This window comes from Mustela putorius, unplaced genomic scaffold (genome assembly GCF_011764305.1).
Source record: "Mustela putorius furo isolate JIRA1106 unplaced genomic scaffold, ASM1176430v1.1 tig00004035_pilon_pilon_pilon, whole genome shotgun sequence".
Lineage (NCBI taxonomy): Eukaryota > Metazoa > Chordata > Mammalia > Carnivora > Mustelidae > Mustela > Mustela putorius.
Window position 1 is genome coordinate 1,393,926 of NW_025422171.1, and position 23,930 is coordinate 1,417,855.

At 40.7% G+C, this 23,930-nt stretch overlaps 1 protein-coding gene across 10 annotated transcripts in view; it reads right to left on the reverse strand.

Annotated features, from left to right (window-relative positions):
* Positions 1–12,558, reverse strand: part of ZMYM5 (zinc finger MYM-type containing 5) — a 78,682-nt gene extending 66,124 nt beyond the window's left edge. For 4 of the 10 annotated variants that reach the window (XM_004778240.3, XM_013048823.2, XM_013048829.2 and 1 more), the window contains exons 1-4: positions 10,787–10,897; positions 9,926–9,992; positions 4,264–4,765; positions 3,929–4,022 (exon numbers count right to left, since the gene is read on the reverse strand). In XM_004778240.3, the coding sequence (XP_004778297.1) occupies positions 3,929–4,022; positions 4,264–4,755 (586 nt within the window). In that variant the 5' untranslated portion in view covers positions 4,756–4,765; positions 9,926–9,992; positions 10,787–10,897. Of the gene's footprint in view, positions 1–3,921; positions 4,023–4,263; positions 4,766–9,925; positions 9,993–10,426; positions 10,639–10,786; positions 10,898–10,962; positions 11,148–11,474; positions 11,498–12,476 lie in introns of those variants that run through there. The other 6 variants (XM_013048827.2, XM_013048828.2, XM_013048824.2 and 3 more) reach the window with 6 other exon arrangements.
* Positions 12,559–23,930: the final 11,372 nt, after the last annotated feature.

Below are 23,930 nucleotides of genomic sequence, written 5' to 3' on the forward strand. Positions count from 1 at the left end.
ACTTCTGGCCAAATAGCTATATATATAATCTGAGAGGTTCCCAAGACCGCCCCCTCCGAGGGGCCTTAGGAGAGCTCTATACTTACAATCACAGTTTTTATATTAAGGATTCAAATCAGGACCAACCAAATGAAGAGACAAAGGAGGGTAAGGTCTAGAAGGCCTGACAGAGACTCTGTGCCTACTCTCTATGGAATCAGGTAGCATTTCCTACCTGGCACATTGATGAATACACCAACCAGTAGGCTGCATTGAGCTTTGGGGTCTACAGTTTTTATTGGTGCCTAACTGCATGTTACTGAACTAAATCTCTAGCATCCCTCTCCTCCCTTGAGGTTGGCTGGCTAAAACCTCCAATACTCTATAATCACATGGTTGGTCTTTCTGGTGACCCTCCCTCAGTCTCTGTCATTTCACCCAAGTCTTAGCCCAAATTCAAGTGTAATCCAAAGGGCTCATAAATAGAAAACACAACCCCAATACTAGGGAAATTCCAAGGATTTAGTCTTTCTCCTAAGAACTAAGGACACAAATGCCAGTAAACTTATGTATTATACAATAGATGTCTGTGATGAAATAGTAAAAATTATTATTAATTTTACTAAGTTTAAGCTTTCAACTATATGTTAATATTTTGTACGACAGAGAAACATGCATAAGCAGGGAAGCATAAATAAACCACCTTTGTTTCATACCGAAGTACAATGGTTGTCTGAAGGAAAAATGGAAAAGTGCTTGTAAAACAGATTGCAAGCTGAACTACTTTTTCATGAAATACCATTTTTACTTGAAAGAATGACAAACTGGCTATTGACATTTTCTTGAAAACAAATCAAGAAAAATTCACTTCAAGAAAAATGATAGCATTAGTTGCTGAGAAAATTTGAGCTTTCAAGTGAAAATTAGCATCTTTGAAAACTGTATCCACTACTGTCAGCTTGACAGCTTTCTTAAGTGTCAACATTTAAAATAAAGTGTCAACATTCATAAGTTCATTCATAAGTTCATCAATATTTTCCAAAAATATGCATTTTTTAATTGACTAAAGCACAATGTTACAAAACATATAAAGGTAAAAAATTCACTCACAGATCAATGAAACTTAATGTAATAAAGTATGAAAACCTCACTAGATGGTTTCAGATTCTACACTGTTAACAAATTTTAAGAAACTGCCGCTTGTCAAGTTTTGGTGCTGTGTTAAAAAACCTCACAACTATCCATAATTGTCTGGAACAGTGCTCTCCTCTACAACCAAATGTCTATGTGAGGGCAGATTTTTGTTTTATACTTAAAACAAGATATAGCACAGATTCAATGTAGAAATAGATGTGAGAAGATACCACATACTTGCTGTCTTCTACAACATCAGACTTTAAAGAGATTTGCAGAAATGTAAAACAATGCCACTGTTCACTAAATTTTTGAAAATAATTTCACTATAGTTTAGTGTACAGTTTCAACAGTAAAAAATGGGAAATCACAGGAACACCCAGGTGGCTCAGCTGGTTAAGCATCTGCCTTTGGCTCAGGTCATGAACTCAAGGTCCTGGAATTGAGCCCCCATCACGCTCCCTGCTCAGAGGGGGTCTGCTTCTCCCTCTGCCCCTCCCTGTCACTCATGCTTTCAGATGAATTAATCTTGAGGGAAGGGAGGGAAACCATACCAAAAAAAAAAAAAAAATGTAGAGGAATGGGTATCTCAGAAAGAAGTATTTTATAGACACAGAAACTTGTTTTTTAAAGATTTATTTTTTTCTTTAATTTTTTCTTAAGATTTTATTTATTTGACAGAGTGCACACCACGTAGGCAGCATGGCAGGCAGAGGGAGAGAGGGAGAAGCAGGCTCTCCACTGAGCAGGAAGCCTGATGAAGGGCTTGATCCAGGACTGTGGGATCATGATCTGAGCCAAAGCCACTTAACTGACTGAGCCACCCAGATGCCCCTACTTTTCTATTTTAGACAGAGAGAGAGAGAGAGCACAAGCACGAGAGCACCTGTGTGAGCATGAGTGGGAGGGGCAGAGGGAGAGAGTATCCCAAGCAGACTCAGAGCTGATTATGGATTGAGTGGTGGGGCTCAATCTAATATACCTGAGATCATGACCTGAGCAGACACCAAAAGTGGGACACCAAATCAACTGTGCCACCCAGGTGGCCCACAGAAAGACCTGAGCAGACACCAAAAGTGGGACACCAAATCAACTGTGCCACCCAGGTGGCCCACAGAAACTTCTATTTCTAAAATGACATATTAAAATTTAGAGTAAGTAAACCAACAGAACACAAAACTATATATAATGTGCTGAATTTAGTTTTTAAAACCACAGAGGCAAAAACTGTATTCAAGCAAAGAAACCAAAATTTTAACAGTAGTCCTTGCTAGTTAGTGGGATATGGTAACCAATATTTTCTATTTCTAACCATGTTTCTTACAAATGTTCTGTAATAATCAGATAGTATTCTCATAACTACACAAAAAGATTAATTTTAAAAAGGAAAGTAAAAAATTCTAGCATTCCATTAAAAGAGTAAATGAGGTTCTGATGTTTAGCTACTTTTTAGAATTTCCCAAAATTCTGGGGCACCTGGGGGGCTCAGCGGTTTAAAGTCTCTGCCTTCAGCTCAGGTCATGATCCCAGGGTCCTGGGATCAAGCCCTCCATCGGGCTCTCTGCTCAGAAGGAAGACTGCTTCCCTTCTTCTCTCTGTCTGCCTCTCTGCCTACTTGTGATCTCTGTCTGTCAAATAAAATCTAAAAAAAAAAACCTATTAAAAAAATCTTTCCCGGGACGCCTGGGTGGCTCAGTTGGTTAAGCGGCTGCCTTCGGCTCAGGTCATGATCCCAGCATCCTGGGATCGAGTCCCACATCGGGCTCCTTGCTCGGCAGGGAGCCTGCTTCTCCCTCTGCCTCTGCCTGCCTCTCTGTCTGCCTGTGCTTGCTCGCTCTCTCTCCCTCCATCACTGACAAATAAATAAATAAATAATCTTAAAAAAAAAAAAATCTTTCCCAAAATTCTAAGTTGGTCAACAGCTTATAAAGCACTAGAACAGCCAAAAAACAGTACCTAAACAAATTTTAAAACTCTCAAACCCCCACAACTAAATCATTACAAAGCTTCCAAAAAGATATGCTAATTTTTTAAACAGCTTTCATTTATATTTGAAAAGAACAAGTTGGTCCATGTAAGTTGGTTTTTTTTTCTTTTCTTTTTTTAAAGATTTATTTCTTTGATAGAGAGGGAGGGGGAGAGAAAGACAGACAGACAGACAGACAGACACACACACACACACACAGAGTAAGAGAGGGAACAAAAGCAGGGAGCATGGGAGAGGGAGAAGCAGGCTCCCAACTGAGCAGGAAGCCCAACTGGGGCTTGATCCCAGGACCCCAGGACCTTGACCCAGAAGGCAGGCACTTACTGACTGAGCCACCCAAACACCCTGTCCCTCTAAGTTTTAAAAATACAGGGCTCTGACTTAAGGGCAAGAAAGTTGACCAACTTTTAAAATAAAGCAACTAATAAAATGCTGATTTAAAATAAAAAAATCAGAGATAAGAAGTCCAAAACTAACCACCTCACATGCAAAAATCGAAATTTCAAGTTATGTAATTACAAATTAAATAAAATTCAATTATTACATATTTCTTTATTTCTTCATTTCACTTTTTTTTTATTCTATCATTTTTACATTAAAATAAAGATACTAGTTAGCAGGGTGGTGGCAGTGAAGTATGGAAGTTTTCAATTAAAACACTTCAGATGTATAACACATTGGGTAAAATAGACTTAATTTCTAAAAAATCAGGGACCAAGTAAAATCAAGTATAAAATATTTTATATATATATTTTATTCTTAATATGGAAGTCAAGAGAAATAAAGTATTTCATATATAGAAGGTAAATAAAATCACTTACTGCTTACCAGGACTATGATGAGTTGCATATTCTCCATTCTGAAATTCATCTCCTGCCACATTCATTCTACCAGGATTAAAAGGTCCTACTGCAGTCTTGGTCTGTGAAGTCAAAGATGGGGTGTATGTTTGTATATTAACACCAAAATTACTTGACTGAAGTCCTTTAGCGACATCTCCCAAGCTGGTATTTTATAGTGATGTTTTATATATGTAATCATTAAGTTCGTATCTCGCCCAGCATTCACAGAGCTTATATCTGTTTCTAAGGTTGTAACATTAGTAATAGGAATTTCAGAGTCGATTCTGTAGTGATAACATTATTACCCATTCCTGCATTTACCTTACTTCTTGAAAGACTGGAAGTGGAGAAATCCAAATCTCTGGTTCTATTTTTAGTTCCAGGAAGTCCCCATTCAACAAAATTGGAAGAATTTTTCTTTTCCCCTCCATTTGTTTTTATGTCCTCTTCATCATCGATAACAATTGTCTCACTCACATTTCCCTTCTGAGAAGGCAAATCTCTTGAGGCAGGAAGAATTATGGAATAGTTTCCTTGTAGCCTTTCATTGCTTGATGAAGCAAATATAAAATTTCTTTGATCAGCTATTGCTGGAGTAGAAGTCGAAGGAGGTTGTATAGATTCGATAAATACGACATCATCATCATCATCACCATCTTCTACTGATGAATTTCTACATCTGTTAACTAAAGGACTAGCTGGGTTACCAAATGAATTTCCTATATCCATGAGACTAGCTGCCATGGCTTTATGCTCTAATAAAACAGGAGTTTGTTCATCCAAGTCTAATCCTCTCACTGAACATTTATCCATGCCAAAGAACCTGTAGGAAACAGAGAATAGTTTAAAAAAAAAAAAAAGAAAGTACTAGTATGATTACTGAGCTTTATCACAATGGAATAACACAAAGGAAATTTTAAATTCTCGTGACTTTTACCTAACTTATAGGGAAAAAATTATGACTTATTTTGTTTTTTCTCTCTCACTAACCATTTAATGCTTACCTCAGAATTTAATGGAAATTAATCATCAAATTTGTGGTACTCCTTTAAAAATTTACTCATAGTACTTATTTATTTATTTAACCTACTTATCCTTTACAATGAAAAAACAAAAAAAACCCACAAGTCTTCCTTTGAATTAGTAACAAAACAATCCTATCAAATACCAATAATCCTGGGGGCGCCTGGGTGGCTCAGTGGGTTAAGCAGCTGCCTTCGGCTCAGGTCATGATCTCAGGGTCCTGGGATCAAGTCCTGCCTCGGGCTCTCTGCTCAGCAGGGGCCTGCTTCCTTCCCTTCCCCTCTCTCTGCCTGCCTCTCTACCTACTGTGATCTCTCTCTGTCAAATAAATAAATAAAATCTTTAAAAAAAAAAAAATACCAATAATCCTGGGTCCGAGCTATAATTACTATACTTTTATCTACTAAAATAACTATGATATAGTCTAATCCTTATTTCCCTAGTATCTTTGGTCACTGATTTTCAAATTCTCTGCTTCCGACATAACTTTGATTAAATCTTTCTGAATCTTTCTTGTTTTTGTACAGAAACTGCCAAACATTGTTATGGGTGTTTTATGTAAAATTCCGAAAACAGCCCCATAATGTAGGTATAATTTAATTCACTTAGCAAATCAGGAAAGAGGGGCGCCTGCGTGGCTCAGTGGGTTAAGGCCTCTGCCTTCCGCTCGGGTCATGATCCCGGGGTCCTGGAATTGAGCCTGGTATCAGACTCCCTGCTTGGTGGGGAGCCTGCTGCCCCCTCTCTCTGTCTCTACATGCCTCTCTGCCTACTTGTGACCTCTGCCTGTCAAATAAATTAATCTTAAAAGAAAGAAGGAGTAAGGATAAGAGTTATCATTAAAACAAAGATATAAGGGCGAATGGGTGGCTCAGTTGTTAAGCGTCTGCCTTCTGCTTGGGTCATGATCCCAGAGTCCTGGGACTGAGCCCCGTATCGGGCTCCCTGCTTGGCGGGAAGCCTGCTTTTCTCTCTCCTACTCCTCCTGCTTGTGTTCCCTCTCTCACTGTGTCTGTCAAATAAATGAGTAAAATCTTCAAAAATAAAATAAAATAAATAAAAGACATAAATAAGACTGTTTTGGGGATGCCTGAGTGCTCAGTAGGTTAAGCGGCTGACTTTGGCTTGGATAGTGATCTTGGCGTCCTGGAATTGGGCCCCTAGTCAGGTTCCACCCTTACTCTTACCCCACCCTTATCTCTCTCCCTTTGCCCCTCCCCCTACACATGTTCTCTCTCTCTCTCAAATAAAAATCTTTATTTAAATAAATAAATAGTGTTTTGCCCTTTTGTATTTACTTTTAGTGAATACTTTTAGTCACTTTAGTGATCAGTTGCTTTTATTTCCTGAGGGTTGATATATTTATCTCCTTTTTTTTGGTAAGATTTTATTTGCTTATTTGACAGAGATCACAAGTACGCAGAGGGGCAGGTGGGGGTGGTGGGGAAGCAGGCTCCCTGCTGAACAGGAAGCCCGATGCAAGGCTGGATCCCAAGACCCTGGGATTATGACCTGAGCCGAACCCACTGAGCCACCCATATATTTATCTTTTTAAAAAACTGTGACAAAATAGGGGTACCTGGGTATCTCAGTCAGATAAGTGTTTTTTAGTTTTTAAATATTTCACTCATCCATTTAAGAGAGAGCACAGGGGGAAAAGTGAGAGAAGCAGACTCCCCGCTGAGCAGAGAGCCTGATGTGGGGCTCAATCCCAAGACCCTGAGATATGACCTGAGCTGGAGGCAGATGCTTAATCCACTTAGCCACCCAGGCACCCCAAGTGCTGACTCTTGATTACAGCTCAGGTCTTAACCTCAGGGTTATGGGTTCAAGCTGCATAATGGGCTCCACAATGGGTGTGGAACCTACTTGAAAAAAAAATTTGTGGCATGGGGTGCCTGGGTGGCTCAGTTGGTTGGACGACTGCCTTCGGCTCAGGTCATGATCCTGGAGTCCCACATCCCCGCTCCATGGGGAGTCTGCTTCTCCCTCTGACCTTCTCCTCACTCATGTTCTCTCTCACTGTCTCTCTCTCAAATAAATAAATAAAATCTTTAAAAAAAAAAAAAATTTGTGGCATAATACATATAACATAAAACTTACCATTTTAACCATTTTTAAGTGTACATTCAGTGTCAGTTTCTAAAATTTTTTAAAGAATGTTTATCTTTATTTGAGAGAAAGAGTGAGCATAAGCAAGGGAGGAGGGCAGAAGGAGAAGGAGAAGCAGACTCCCCACTGAGCAGGACTTGATCCTAGGACCTGAGATCATGACCTAAGCCGAAGGCAGTTAACAGAGTCACCCTGGCATCTTGTTTTTTAAAATTAGCAAGTTTCTGGCTAAAATTTTTTTTTTAAGATTTTATTTATTTATTAGACACAGAGAGAGAGATCACAAATAGGCAGAGAGGCAGGCAGAGGGGGAGGTGGAAGCAGGCTCCCTGCTGAGCAGAGAGCCCGATGTAGGGCCATGTAGGGCTCCACCCCAGGACCCTGAGACCATGACCAGAGCTGAAGGCAGAGACTTAACCCACTGAGCCAGCCAGGTGCCCCTCTGGCTAAATACTTATTAATTGAATAATTCACTAGCCATTCAATATTCAATTATGTTTACACATACAATTACATAGAAACTACATAATAAAAAGAATCTGTTAGATTTTTAAAAAAAGATTTAGAGAGAGAGGGAGCATGCTCCTGCACACACATATGCATGCATTTGTGCCACTGAGGGGCATATGGGGAGAGAGAATCTCAAGCAGACTCCCCGCAGAATGCTGAGCCCAACTGGCAGGGAGGGGGAGAGCTTGATCTCAAGATACTGAGATCATGACCCGAGCCCAAACCAAGAGTCAGATGCTCAACCAATTGAGCCACCAAGGCACCCCAAGAACCTGCGATTAAAGAAAAAAAATTAGCTCAAATAGAAATGTTTAGATTATGACAAGATTAGTACATGATGAGAAAGGTAAACTAACTTACTTTATGAACCTTCAAAAATTAAAAACCAACAGGAAAATACTTAGAAATATTTCATTATTGAGGTACCTGGCTAGCTCAGTTGCTAGAACATGTGACTTGATCTTGGGGTTTTGAGTCTGAGGCCCACATTGGGCATAGATTAGTTAAAAACAAAAACAAAAACAAAACACACCATAAAAAAATGAACGTTTAAAGCAGTTATTTTTTTGTTTTATTTTAAACGTTCATTTTTTTGGACACTTGTAACTGTAAGCTCTATAAAAAATAATCAAGAGATAGGTTACAGGGGCGCCTGGGTGGCTCAGTGGGTTAGGGCCTCTGCCTTTGGCTCAGGTCATGGTCCCAGGGTCCTGGGATGGAGCCGCGCATCAGGCTCTCTGCTCGCATCAGGCTCTCTGCTCGGCGGGGAGCCTGCTTCCTTCTCTCTCTCTCTGCCTCTCTGCCTCCTTGTGATCTCTGTCTGTCAAAAAAAAAAAAAAAAAAAAAAAAAAAGTCCAGGTCAAGGGGCACCTGGGTGGCTCAGTGGGTTAAAGCCTCTGCCTTCGGCTCAGGTCATGATCCCAGGATCCTGGTATTGAGTCCTACATTGGGCTCTCAGCCCCGGGGGGGAGCCTGCTTCCTCCTCTCTCTCTGCCTGACTCTGCCTACTTGTGATCTCTGTCAAATAAATAAATAAAATCTTAAAAAAAAAAAAAACGTCCAGGTCAAGAGTAGCATGCTCTACCGACTGAGCCAGCAAGACGCCTCAAGAGAGCAGAAATATCAACACTGTTCTGGCTGGTACTAAAATCTAGTTTTTTTGTACTACATCATGCTGCAAATACCTCAGAATACTCTGAGAAAAAAATGGCTTTTCTAAGTGATAATAACTGAGTCAGTGACTTGTTACCTTGCCAATATTTGTCCCCAGTAGTTCCCTTTCTCTGTGAATGCCCAGCATAGCTCTAGAACCATACCTACATCCCACCAGCTCACAAAACTCCATGGAATGTGAAATATCACTTCAAGGATCCTAAGAAAATTACCTAACTGAAACAATTTCCATTCCCAAAAGCTAGGCATAGTAATCTACATTGTGACGCCACATGTCCTAGGTCTAACTAAAATGGTGTACTGTGAAGAATAGAGTTAAGTGCAATGTCAAGTTAGGTAAGGAGCAACAAGGCCAAGGGAGAAGGCAGGAATACTACAATGTGAGTTATTCTAACCTGAAGTTTCTTTTCAATGACCAACTGTAAATTGTTGGATCAGCTTTAAAGGACAAAATAGGCAGGATCTAACACTGTACTGAATCTCAGGTAATAGATACAGAATCAGTGATTTATTTTTCCAAATCACCATCTTCAGATTCTTAATGAAATTTTTATTCAGACTCCCCAAAAAATCATTATTCAGACAAGGATTGGTGTTAAGAAGCCATTAACTGAATATCTGACAGAGAATTGGACATTTTATTGTACCAAAATGAAACATCACATAGATTACTTTCTGGGACAAGGAAAAGACGCATTAACTTCAGGCTGTCACTACCAATGCAGTGATCAATCTTAGAACCACATTACTCTAACTACTACATTATATATTTCTTGATGTACTTTTACTGGGAAGACTGTTAGGGTACTTAAATACAAATCTTCCTCAAGCATAAGAAAAACACGAAAAATAATCTCTGTCAACCAGAATACAACATAAGATTCAGTACATTTTTCTTTCCAAGAGCAAAGAAAAAAAACAGTTTTATCCATTGTGAAAGAACAAGAAGTTAAATTCAACTTAAGTCGTGTTTTGGAACTCTAGAAAATGCTAGTGGGTTTTATCAGCAAGCATTACCAGTGCTTTCCGAAGGGATTACCCAGGTTTGGCTCTGAGGACAGGGGCCACCTAAGCAATTAGCTTTTTGCCTTCAAGATAGCAAAGATAAATCGCATAACTGCGGCACTAAGTGTATAAAGTAAAAAGTCAGGGTGCCATTACTCACAAAGAGTGTGTTTTCTTTTAATATCGGGCAACGTTTCACCAGGTAAGTCTGAAGGTGATTCCTGATCCTAGAACGACAGGAGAGAAGGATGAGTAATGATTTAGTTCCAGCCAATTTAGAAGCAGCACCAACTCCTACCTACCAGAGGAAGTAAAGAGTAAGAAATCATGGAGTATCCATGCCTCCTCCACCCTCCCCCACCCAACAATGCTGTGGGGAGACGAGGTTAAAAAAAATAATTAAAAAAAAAAACTTTAAGGACCTCAACGACTAGACAAAGCTACATATCGTTCTTTAAATTACAAAATGGAAAGCGGAGGGCAGCAAGCTCGATCTAAGAAGGGCCACGCGGGGTGGTTGGAGGGCAAATGTTACCTTGACGCCAAAAAAGGAACCTGTATTCCCTCCTAACTTTGCACACCCAGCGTCATTTCCGTCCCTCCCCGCACCAATTTAGAGATGAAGGAAAGCTCAAGTCTCCGCCGGGCTGCTATCTCTTACAATTGTCCCACGCAGTTGCTAGGACTCCGAGACTTGCCGGCTTGTCCGCCATTACAAACTTGCCCGAATTAGACACGAAGAGAAGACACGAAATGCCACGAAAGGAAGAGCGACGGAGGGCGCCGGGTGGGGGAAGACGCAGCACCCGCGACCAGAAAACCCGGGACCTCCGGTGGGAGCGCAGCCCGGAGAGCGGGAGAACAAACTGAAGCTCCCCTCCCCCTATTTTCCACCGCCGCCGCCGCCACCTCCCCCCCGCTGCGGCAAGAAAGAAAGGAAAAATACCCCGCGACCTCCCACAGCCCCGACCCGGGGAGCCCCCGCCCCCCGAGAGACCCCAGGCTCTGGCGTCCGCCTCACCCAGCCCTCCCGGCCTCGCCCTCATTCTCGCAGCCCTTCCGGCCGCATGCGAAGACGCCTGTGACGGGAGCAGAGCCCGGAGCAGCCTCCGAAGCCCCGATCCGGAAGCGGCGACTGCGGCCGCGCCGCGGGGTATTAATCCCGGGTCGGTGGGAGGCTCCGGAGGCTGCCCTCACCCATCTCCGCCTTCCCAGTCGCCTCCGCCTCTGCCTCCCTCTCCCGAGGCTGCGCTGCTACTATCGTCGGACCTGGATTGGAAAGACAGCGGGGATAAGCCTCTCCCGGTTCTGGCTGCGGCTCCGCGGAACGAACCTCCCCACCCGCGGCCCGCCCCGCCTTCGGCAACACGCAGAGCTCCGCTAAATCCAGTCCGGATTTTAGCGCTGGTGAGGAGGAGGAGGAAGAGGCGGAGGAGGCGAAGGAGGCGGTGGCTGGGCCGAGCCCGGGAAGACCCCGCCCCCCGCACCCTCATTGGCTGGCTAGAAGGGCGGTCCGGGGCGCCTCCCGGACGTCCTAGGCTACGTTTGCCTTCTTTCAGGAAACCCCCCTGGACGGGGTGGTCCGGAGGGCCGTCCATCAGGAACAGACCACACCCCCGGCGTTACAGTGCCACTACCCCCTCGGCCCGCTCCCGGCCCTCGGACGCGTCCCCTCCCCTTCTTACCCCCGCCTACCAGACCGCCCCTACCTCCAAGTCCGTCAGGGTCAGGCCGCCCGAGTTTCGCTGCACGCTGCACAGGACTCCGGTTCGGTACCCGGGGGCCTAGGGTGCTCTCCAGGGCCCCGCACAGCCCGAGGGATGGAGGCCGTGGTCGCCTGCCCTAGCTCGGGCCTGGACGTCCAGGCCCCTGGAGCCGCTCCCAACGACCCTGCCCGAGGAGCGACGCGGCCTCGATGTCCCCAACGCCCTCCCTGTCCAATGCCTGAAGCCCCCCGTGAGGGGCGAGCCCGGCAAGGGGCTGGAGCGAGGCAAAGTGGGAGGTCGGGGCAGCGCGTGAAGTGAGTTTCCGAATGTGCTGAGGGGAGTGGGAACACTTCCACCCTCGCCTCACCCCCGTGGGGAATTGTCCCCCCACCTCCCGTCATGGCTGCAGGAGGAGACGACGTCCTCCATTTTGTCGGGACTGCTGTGGGAACTTGGGACCAATTCAAAACCAAACCCGTGGGGCTGGGAAACTTGGCCCCGCGAAGCCCCAACTGGGCTCCGCCATTCGGCCGAGGGGATAGCCCTTGATTCCAGCGTCTGCGCCTGAGGGGCCCTTGGGGGATGGGTGCCACGGTGGAGAGACTCAGACGCCGCTCCCGGCCTCCATCAACCAAGATGGAGGAAGCTGCTGGCTCCCCTGGAGCTGGGCTCCCGCCTGTTGGAGGGGCTGGAGCCTCCACTCAGTGTGTCCTTCGGCGCTGCCGTCGTCCTCCTCCGCAGACTCGGTTGCCCTCCCCCAGCCTCTACCCAGCCTCTCCACTGCCTTCCACCACCTCCTGGTCCTCAACGGTTGATGGAGACTCCACTCCACAGCTCAATCGCTTCGCCCAACCAGTGCCCGCCCAATTGCGGGCAGCGAGCGAAGGTGCAGAGTGTTGCGGCGCGCCGCGGGGCATCTTCTCCCGCACCCATCTTCTCCTTCTCCACCATGTCAATGAAAAATGTGGGCCTCCCTCCGTCCCTCCGTCCTGTCAAAACCCAAACCTGAGATAAGGTTTAGATGTAAAGGAAACCAGAGTACACTTCTGGGCCAGCGTAGGAGGATGGAGTGAGGGTAGCTCTCCGTGGGGAAGGGGCCGCCACGCAACCCAAGACACCCCATCCGCGGTGGGGCTTCTCTTTTGTTCATCGTCTACACCTACGTCTTTGGCGCACGTCATGGTGCGGTGCACTTTCCAAGATTCCATGTGAAGATGAAAGTGAGGCCTCTCTCGTCTCGCCCTAGCGGTTGTTAGTGGCATTACACTTTATGGTGTTAGGGAAAGAAATGGATGGATAAATGAGACTTCTCAATTTCATGGTTATCTAACACCATTATTGCCTATTAATAAATAGACGTGTGAGGTTACAACTTAAAGTTTTACACGAAGATGATGAACATGAGGTTTTTAATGAATTAGTCTACTCAGTAAAAACTGATGTTGAACGGTTTTAGATGCCGCTTACACAACGTAATGCAGTAGAAATTGAGATTTATTCTAATTACAAATCCATGACCATCATTTCAACCTCACTTGTTATTTTGTAATTGAATAATTTAGGATGTTGTAAGGTCCAAATTAAAAAAATAATGACACTGATAAATAACAAGACAATGTTACTTATGGATATTTTGATAATTAAAGACTTAGTGCTCATGGAAAGGCAGAGATAGACATTGTAACCACGAGTATGTTTTCTGGACCCAAATTGTCTGTCTTTGAATCTTTATCAATAAGTTTCTTAAACTATTTTAATAGCTGCTATATTGGACAGCATAGATAACAAAATATTTCATGACAAAAAGTTCTGTAGGAAATCATAGCATTCATCTTGAATATTATTAGGAGAGTGGGGAAAAAGACTGAAAAACCAATCAGCCATTTAAGCTTTTCAGTCTTCCTTCTTTCCCAGTTTCCCTCATTTTATTGCCTAAAATACATTTTTGTTTTGTTGTAAATAGTTTATTAAGATAAGCATTAAATCCCTCCATCTCTTTTCTCACTGGTCCTCCACCCCTACAAATGTTTTAATCTTTGGTTATGATAGACTGTGTAATACTTGGATCATGATTTTAGAAAACTAAGCCACTATCCAAAAGTAAATTTTGGTTTCAAGTGTATTTTCTCCCAGCTTCATTTTATGTACTGATTCCAAACATTAAATCTTTTTTTTAAAAAAGATTTATGTATTTATTTGAGAGAAAGGGTGGGGTTGGGGCAGACAGAGAGGGAGAGCCTTAAGCAGACTCTTCCTTGAGCAGGGAGCCCACCTGGGGCTTGATCTCACAACCCTGAGATTGAGCTGAAACCAAGAGTTGTTTGTTAAATGGACTGTACCACCCAGGTGCCCTAGATCTTTTCTTTTTGTGTTATCATAATTTTCTTTTTGTATTACAATAATATGCATTAATTTTGTATTAAACATAATTTTATGAAGAATTTTTTTCTTCATGTACCACTGAGCCAGTTGGGAATTAATAATCTGAATTAATAATAATAAAAGCTAAACTTTATCAAGTTTTTACTGTGTTAGAAGAACAATTCTAACTGTAATATGTGTGATTATTCATTAAATCCTACCAAAATTGTCTAAAGTGTTTATTAATCCATATTTTATAATTATCTTTTAATTTTTTAATTTTTACCCACATGATGAAATGGACACAGTTTAAGTAACTTACCTATGATCATATAGCTAGCAGGTGATAAAGTTAAGGTCAAACAAAGGCAATTTGCTTCTAGAGAATGTACCCTTAGTTACAATGTTTGCCTTTCTGTGAGTAAATCAAATCAAAAGATCAATAATTAGGGGCAACTGGTTGGTGCAGTCAGTTAAGTCTCTGACTTATGATCTTGGCTCAGGTCATGATCTCAGAGTTGTGAGATCAAGTCCCATGATGGGCTCTGCCCTGGGGATAGAGCCTACCTCATATTCTCTCTCTCCCTGAGACCCTTCCTAGCCCCCCCAAAAATAAAAATTTAAAAGATCAGTAAGTAATAATATTGTTTTGTTTTTCTTTTTAAACAGTTATTACACAGACATAAAAACCACAAGTGGTCACATATGATATCAGAATTAGTATTATGTATATTCTGTTTTTTTACAATGACTGTGTCATCATTTATTTATAATCTGGGTTTTTTTTTTTAAGATTTTATTTACTTATTTGTCATAGAGCATAAGCAGGCAGAACAGCAGGCAGAGAGAGAGACAAGCTCCCTGATGAGCAAGGAGCCCTGAGATCATGACCTGAGCTGAATGCAGTTGCTTAACCAACTGAGCCCCCCAAGTGTCGCTACGTTGTTTAAGTAATATGTAGTGCCCCACGAGTTACAGGCCTGACTTGCACATGATGCAAGCTCTAATGATTTAGAATTATTATAAGCTTACTCTCAAAATAAAGATGTATGAGATAAGTTTATATGTATGTGGGGTGATAATAGTGTTGGGAGTTTTTGGAATTAACCTCTATGTAAAATACAATGTTTTTAAATGATAAGCAATAAATCATGTTAATTTGGAGTTTATAAGTTCATTATTAATATTCAACATTACCTGCAGTAATTATTTTCTACCTAGACCAGCAAAAGATAATTTTAAGTATTTTACCACTGACAGTATTTAAAATTGCCTGAACATAGTGATAGTAAAACACAGACTAATTCTTAGATTTTATCATTGTGTTTAAATTCCCTACAGAAACTACAACTCCCAATTAATAACTTCCACTGCTGCTCACCCCATCCATGGGATGACATGAGATATACATATTTATATACATTTGTATATATGTATGCATGTATATATTTTTATATATTAATGTATATATATGTATGTAAAATAATGGCATATTGTAATGGCATATTATAATCACCAAGTAATTTATAAATTCATAATAATAAATTGTTAATTTACTAATAATTTACTAATGATTAAATAATGATTATAATATGTCATATACATACATAAACCTAATAAATATCACTTACAATGGGTTGAATGTTGCCCTCCCCAAAATATATGTTCACCCAGAACATGTAAAATTAATCTCATTCAGAAAAAAAGGTCTTGGTACACCTACTTGAGGATTGTGAGATGAGCTCATCTCAGATAAGAGTGAGCCCTAAATACAATGACAATTGTCCATAAAACAAAACTGACAAAGGAAAAGTACATGTAAAGACAGAAACAGAGACCTACAAATGGCCAACAGGCATATGAAAAAGTGCTCAATATCACTCCACATATGGGAAAGACACTTTAAAACGACAGTGAGATACCAACTTATACCAGTCAGAATGGCTAAAGTTAACAAATCAGGAAAAGACAGATGTTGGTGAGGATGCAGAGAAAGGGGAACCCTCTTACACTGTTGGTGGTAATCTAAGTTGGTGCAGCCACTCTGGAAAACAGTATGGAATTTCCTCAAAAAGTTGAAAATAGAGCTACCCTATAACCCAGCAATTGCACTATCAACTATTTACTCCAAAGATACAAATGTAATGATCTGAAGGGGCACCAGCACCACAGTGTTTATAGCAGCAATGTCCACAATAGCCACACTATGGAAAGAATCCATCTGTCACATTGACAGATGAATGGATAAAGAAGATGTGCTGTGTATATACAATAGAATATTATGTAGCCATCAAAACTCAAAATCTTGCCATTTGCAATGATGTGGATGGAACCAGAGAGTATCATGTTAAGCAAAATAAGTCAATTAGAGAAAGAATTATCATATGATCTCAACTGATATGTGGACTTTATGAAACAAGACAGAGGATCATAGGGGAAGGGAGGGAAAAATGAAAAAAGATGAAACCAGAGAGGGAGACAAACCATAAGAGACTCTTAATCTCAGGAAACACTGAGGGTAGCTAGAGGTGGAGGGGTGGGGGGATAGGTGGCTCAGTGATGGTCACTGGGGAGGGTATGCGTTATGGTAAATGCTGTGTGTTGTGTAAGACTGATGAACCGCAGACCTGTACCCCTAAGACAAATAATTCATTATATGTTAATAACAATAATAGTAATAAAAGGAAATAACCAAATCTCTATCAATAAGGAACAAGTTTTGAAAATTATGTTAATTCCAAGCATATTCTCCCCTACCCATTCATTTTTTACTTTCTACTCTTTTAGAAACTAGACATTAAAGACTAAGGTATTAAAAAGCAACTGCTTATCTGAAAAAATTAGAGAGTGACCATGTATGCCCAGGGGAAGGCTCAGAAAAAATATGAAAAGACCTTAAGTGTACACCTCAGGTTGATTCTTGGCACACAGACAGACTACAAAAATAAAAAGCAATAACAAAATCAATAAACCCTGAGAAAGGATGAGACTCTGATTTCCAGAGTCTGGAAATCACATGGTTGGATTGAAATGTCCAGTGTACAACAAAAAAAAATCACAAAGCATACAAAGAAAGAGGAAAGTATAGACCAAAGGAAAAAAAAGTCAATATTAACTGTTGATATAGCGGCAGCTACATAGACAAAATTTCAAAATAATCATGTTAAGGATGGTCAAGAATCTAAAGGAAGACATAAAGTCAACAAAATAATGTGTGAACAATAATATAAATATTGATAAAGAGACAGACAATCTTAATAGAAAGCAAAAGAAATTCTGAAGCTAAAATGTTTAGTAATGGAATTGAAAATTTCACTAGAGGGATTCAAAGGCAGATTTGAGCAGGCTGGAGGAAGAATCAGTGAACTTGAAGATAGGACAATGGAATTCTGCTGAGAAACAGAGGAAAGTTTAAGGAAAAGCAAATAGAGCCTAAGGGACCTATAGGACATCATCAAATACTGACATATGCATTGTGGGAGTTCCAGAAGGAAAAGAAAGAAAGGGACGGAGAAAGTATTTAAAGAAAAAATGCCTGAGAGCTTCACAAATTTGACGAAGGCATGAATATAAAAAAGAAGTTCAATGAACTACAACTGAAATGAACTCAAAGTGGCCTAAACTGAGACACATTATAATTAAGCTTTTAAAAGTCAAGCACAGAACAAGATTTCTGAAAGCAGCAGTTAGGAAGCATATCATCATATATGTGGGATTCTTGGAAGCCAGAAAAAAGTAGGCTGATATGGTCAAAGTGCAAAAACAAAACAAAACAAAACAAAAAACCTGTCAACCATGAATCGTATATCAGGAAAAACATTCATTTAAGAGTGAGAAAGAAATCAAGAAAGTCCCAGATAAACAAAAGTTGAGAGTTCATGAACACTAGCCCTGCCATGGAAGAAATGCTCAACAGAGTCCTTCACTGTGAAATAAGCAGGCAATAGGCTATAACTCACACCTGTATGGAGAAATAAAGCTTTCAAAAAAGGTAATACAGGGGCACCTGGGTGGCTCAGTTGGTTAAGCAGCTGCCTTTGGCTCAGGTCGTGATCCCAGTGTCCTGGGATCGATTCCTATATTGGGTTCTTGGTTGGCAAGGAGCCTGCATTTTTCTCCCTTTGCCTCTGCCTGCCACTCTGTCTGCCTGTGCTCACTCTCTCTGACAAATAAATAAATAAAATATTTAAAAAAAACAGGTAATACATGGATGGTTTAAAGGCTAGTATTATTGTATACAAACCATGGTTTTGTTTTCTACATGATTTAAAAGACTAATAAATTTCAAGGAAAATAATTATTAGTGCAAATGCTGGTATCACTGGAACTTTGGTTTGCAACTTTAAATGTAGTTTTCTAAATAATTTAGGGGACTAGGGAAATACATTCCATTCACATATACTGAAAGAACAAACATTGTTAAAATGTCCATACTACCCAAAACAATCTACATATTTAATGCAATCCCTATTAAAATACCAACATTTTTTTTTTTACAAAGCTAAAACAAACAATCCTAAAATTTGTATGGAACCAAAGAAAACCCATGAATAGCCAAAGGAATCTTAAAAAAGAAAAGCAAAGCTGGAGGCATCATAATTCCAGACTCCAAGTTACTTACAAAGATGTAATAATCAAAATAGTAAGGTATTGACACAGAAATAGACACATGGATCAATGGAACAGAATAGGAAACCCAGAAATGAACCCACAATCATATGCAATTAATCTTTGCTGAAGTCAGAAAAAATACCCAATGGGAATAAAACTGTCTTTTCAACAAATGTTTTGGGAAAACTTAACAGCAATATGCAAAAGAATGAAACTGGACCATTTCCTTACACCATCCACAAAAATAGACTCAAAATGGATTAAAAACTTAAATGAGAGACCTGGAACCACAAAAATCCTAGAGAAAAACACAGACAGTAACCTCTTTGACATTGGCTGTAGCAATTTCTTTCTGGATATGTCTCCTAAGGTAAGCAAAACAAAAGCAAAAATAAACTATTAGAACTACATCAAGATAAAAAGCTTTTCACAGAAAAGGAAACAATCAACAAAACTAAAAGGCAGCCTATGGAATGGGAAATGATACTTGCAAATGACATATTACATAAAGGGTTAGTATCCAAATTATGTAAAGTACTTATAAAACTGAACATCTAAAAATGAATAATCCAAGTAAAAAAATGGGCATAAGTCATGAACAGACATTTCTCCAAAGAAGACATCCAGACAGGCAACAGATATATGAAAAGATGCTTAATATCACTCATCATCAGGGAAATGCAGAGCAAAACTACAGTGAGCTACCACCTCACACCTTTCAGAATAGTTAAAATCAACAACTAAAGAAACAACAAGTGTTACTGAGGATGTGGAAAAAGGGGAACCCTCTTGCACTGTTGATGGGAATGCAAGCTGGTGCAATCACTATGGAAAACAGTATGGAGGTACCTTAAAAAGTTAAAAATGAGACTACCCTAAAATCCAGCAATAACACTACTAGGTATTTACTCAAAGAATAATAAATAATAATAAAAAAATACTGATTCAAAGGATAAATGCAGCTTGATGTTTTTAGCAGCTTTATCTACAATAGCCAAATTATGGAAACAGCCTCTGTGTCCACTGATTGACAAATGGAGAAAAAAGATGTTGTATAAATATACAATGTAGTATTACTCAGTCATAAAAAAAAAAAAAAAAAACTTAAACCTTTCCATGACATGGATGGAGCTAGAGAGCATCAGGCTAAGCAAAATGGTCAGAGAAAGGCAAATACCATATGATTTCACTCTTATGTGAAATTTAAAAAACCAAAGAAATAAACAAAAGGGGGAAAAAGAGGCAAACCAAGAAACACTCTTTTTGTTTTTTTTTTTAACAGAAACTCAAACAGTTGTATTTTATTAAAGTGTACATAGGGAAGGAACATGTGCAATTAAGAGCCTTTGAAAGCCATGGTTTTTAACACAACCTAACGAAGCACTCTGGTAGTGAAACACTTTTTAAAAAAAAAGATAATTTTAGAGGCGGAGGAGTCAAGACAGCAGAGACTACATCAGGTAGCAGGAGATCAGCTAGATAGCTTATCAAACCATTGCAAACACCTACAAATCCAACGGGAGATCAAAGAGAAGAAGAACAGCAATTGTAGAAACAGAAAATTGACCGCTTTCTGAAAGGTAGGACCAGTGGAGAAGGGAATCCAAAGTGATGGGAAGATAGACCGGGGTGGGGAGGGGCCGGCTCCCTGTAAATGGCAGAGAAACAGAGCACAAAATCAGGATGTTTAAAAGTCTGCTCCACTGAGGGACATAGCTCCAGAGGATAAACTGGGCTGAAGCCCACTCAGGGCCAGCATGGCCCTAGGCCCCACAGGGTCACAGAAGGATCGGGAGTGTCTGAGTGTCGCAGAGCTCACAGGAATTAGACCGGGGAGGCCGGCTACAGAGACAGAGCCGAGGAGTGAGCTCTCAGCTTGGGGTTACCTTGAACCGGTCCAGGCTCGGTAAGCTCAGAGTGTGGCCAGAGGCCAGGGAGACAGGAGGGATTGGGCTATTTTCTCTGAGGGCGCACTGAGGAGTGGGGCCCCGAGCTCTCGGCTCCTCTGGGCCGGAGCCTGGGAGGCCACCATTTTCATTCCCGTCCTCCAGAACTCTTTACAAAGCGTTCAGGGGACAAAAGCTCCCAAAAGCAAAACGGAGAGGATTACTTAGCCCGGCCCCTGGTAAGGGCGGTGCAATTCCACCTGGGGCAAAGACACTTGAGAATCACTACAACAGTCCCCTCCCCCAGAAGATCAACAAGAAATCCAGCCAAGAAAAATTTCACCTACCAAGGAGAACAGCAGAATTCTGGTGGAGGAGAAAGCAAAGCACGGAACTCATGGCTTTCTCCCCATGATTTTTTAGTCTCGCGGTGAATTTAATTTTTTTTTAGTTTTATTTTTTCTGCTAAATTTTTTTTAAACTTTTACCCTTTTTTAACGTTTTTAACTAGTTTATCTAATATATATATTATATATATCACAGACATATTCAGAACATTCCATCCCAAAGCAACAGAATACACATTCTTCTCCAGTGCACATGGAACATTCTCCAGAAGAGATCACATCCTGGGTCATAAATCACATCTCAACCGGTAACAAAAGATTGGAATCATTCCCTGCATATTTTCAGACCACAATGCTCTGAAGCTAGAACTCAATCACAAGAGGAAATTTTGAAAGAGGAAATTTTGAAATTTTGAAAGGTATTTAGTTTCCAAATACATGGAAACTAAATAGCATCCTTCTAAAGAATGAATGGGTCAACCAGGAAATTAAAGAAGAATTGAAAAAATTCATGGAAAAAAATGATACTGAAAACACAACGGTTCAAAATCTGTGGGACACAGCAAAGGCAGTCCTGAGAGGAAAAGATATAGTGGTACAAGCCTTTCTCAAGAAACAAGAAAGGTCTCAAATACACAACCTAACCCTACACCTAAAGGAGCTGGAGAAAGAAAAAGAAAGAAAGCCTACAACCAGCAGAAGAGAAATAATAAAGATCAGAGCAGAAATCAATGAAATAGAAACAAAAAAACCCAATAGAACAAATCAACGAAACTAGGAGCTGGTTCTTTGAAAGATTTAATAAGATTGATAAACCCCTGGCCAGACTTATCAAAGAGAAAAGAGAAAGGACCCAAATAAATAAAGTCATGAATGAAAGAGGAGAGATCACAACTAACACCAAAGAAATACAAAGAATTATAAGAACATACTATGAGCAACTCTACACAACAAATTTTACAATCTGGAAAAAATGGATGCATTTCTAGAGACACATAAACTACCAGAACTGAACCAGGAAGAAATAGAAAACCTGAACAGACCCATAACCAGTAAGGAGCTAGAAACAGTCATCAAAAATCTCCAAACAAATCCAAGGGCCAGACAGCTTCCCAGGGGAATTCTACCAAACATTGAAAGAATAATTAAATCCTATTCTTCTGAAACTGTTCCAAAAAAAAAAAAAGAAGTGGAAGGAAAACTGCCAAACTCATTTTATGAGGCCAGCATCACCTTGATCCCAAAACCAGACAAGGATCCCATCAAAAAAGAGAACTACAGACCAATGTCCTTAATGAACACAGATGCGAAAATTCTCACCAAAATACTAGCCAATAGGATCCAACAGTACATTAAAAGGATTATTTACCACAACCAAGTGGGATTTATTCCAAGGCTGCATTAGCGGTTCAACATCCGCTAATCAATGTGATACAACACATTAATAAAAGAAAGAACAAAAACCACATGATACTCTCAATAGATGCTGAAAAAGCATTTGACAAAGTACAGCATCCCTTCCTGATCAAAACTCTTCAAAGTGTAGGGATAGAGGGCACATACCTCAATATCAACAAAGCCATCTGTGAAAAACACACAGCAAATATCATTCTCAATGGAGAAAAACGTAAAGCTTTTTTGCTAAGGTCAGGAACACGTCATGGATGTCCATTATCACCACTGCTATTCAACATAGTACTAGAAGTCCTAGCCTATCAGCCTAGCAATCAGACAACAAAAAGAAATTAAAGGTATCCAAATAGACAAAGAAGAAGTCAATCTATCACTCTTTGCAGATGATATGATACTATATGTGGAAAACCTAAAAGACTCCACTCCAAAACAGCTAGAACTTGTACAGGAATTTAATCAAGTGTCAGGATACAAAATCAATGCACAGAAATCAGTTGCATTTCTCTACAACAACAACAAGACAGAAGAAAGAGAAATTAAGGAGTCCATCCCATTTACAATTGCACCCAAAACTATAAGATACCTAGGAATAAATGAACCAAAGAGGCAAAGAGTCTATACTCAGAAAACTATAAAATACTCATGAAAGAAATTGAGGAAGTCACAAAGAAATGGAAAAATGTTCCATGCTCCTGGATTGGAAGAACAAATATTGTGAAAATGTCTACGCTACCTAAAGCAATCTACACATCTAATGCAATCCCTGTCAAAATCCCACCCATTTTTTTTTCAAAGAAATGGAACAAATAATCCTATAATTTATATGGAACCAGAAAAGACCTCGAATAGCCAAAGGAATATTGAAAAAGAAAGCCAAAGTTGGCATCACAATTTCGGACTTCGGACTCCATTACAAAGCTGTCATCATCAAGATAGCATGGTACTGGCACAAAAACAGACACATAGATCAGTGGAACAGAATAGAGAGCCCAGAAATAGACCCTCAACTCTATGCTCAAGTAATCTTCAACAAAGCAGGAAAGAATGTCCAATGGAAAAAAGACAGCCTCTTCAATAAATGGTGTTGGGAAAATTGGACAGCCACATGCAGAAAAATAAAATTGGAGCATTTCCTTATACCACACACGAAAATAGACTCAAAATGGATGAAGGACCTCAATGTGAGAAAGGAATCCATCAAAATCCTTGAGGAGAATACAGGCAGCAACGCTATTAACTGGCCTAATTTCAATATCGTTGCAACTCAGGGAATCTAGATGTTTGAGGAAAGGGAGAAAGACAGGGTTATGTTTGTACTATGAGGTTTAAGTCATTTAGAGGCTTATCTCATTTTATTGTGATTTGCTTTCACTTCACAGATACTGCTTTTTACAAAGTAAAGATCTGTGGCAACTCTTAGTCTAGCTAGTCTATTAATGCTATTTTTCCAACAGCATGTGCTTACTTGATGTCTCTGTGTCACTTTTTTTTTTTAAAGATTTTATTTATTTATTTGACAGAGAGAGATCACAAGTAGGCAGAGAGGCAGGCAGAGAGAGAGAGGAGGAAGCAGACTCCCTGCTGAGCAGAGAGCCCAATGCGGGACTCGATCCCAGGACCCTGAGATCATGACCTCAGCCGAAGGCAGCGGCTTAACACACTGAGCCACCCAGGCGCCCTCTGTGTCACTTTTCTTTTAAAGACATATTTGAGAGAGACAGAGAGAGTGGGTGTGCATGAGCAGGGGGAAGGAAAGAGGGAAAGAATCTCAAGCAGACTCCCCACTGAACACTGAGCCCAGCTCAGGTCTTGATCTCACGACCCTGAGATGACAACCTGAC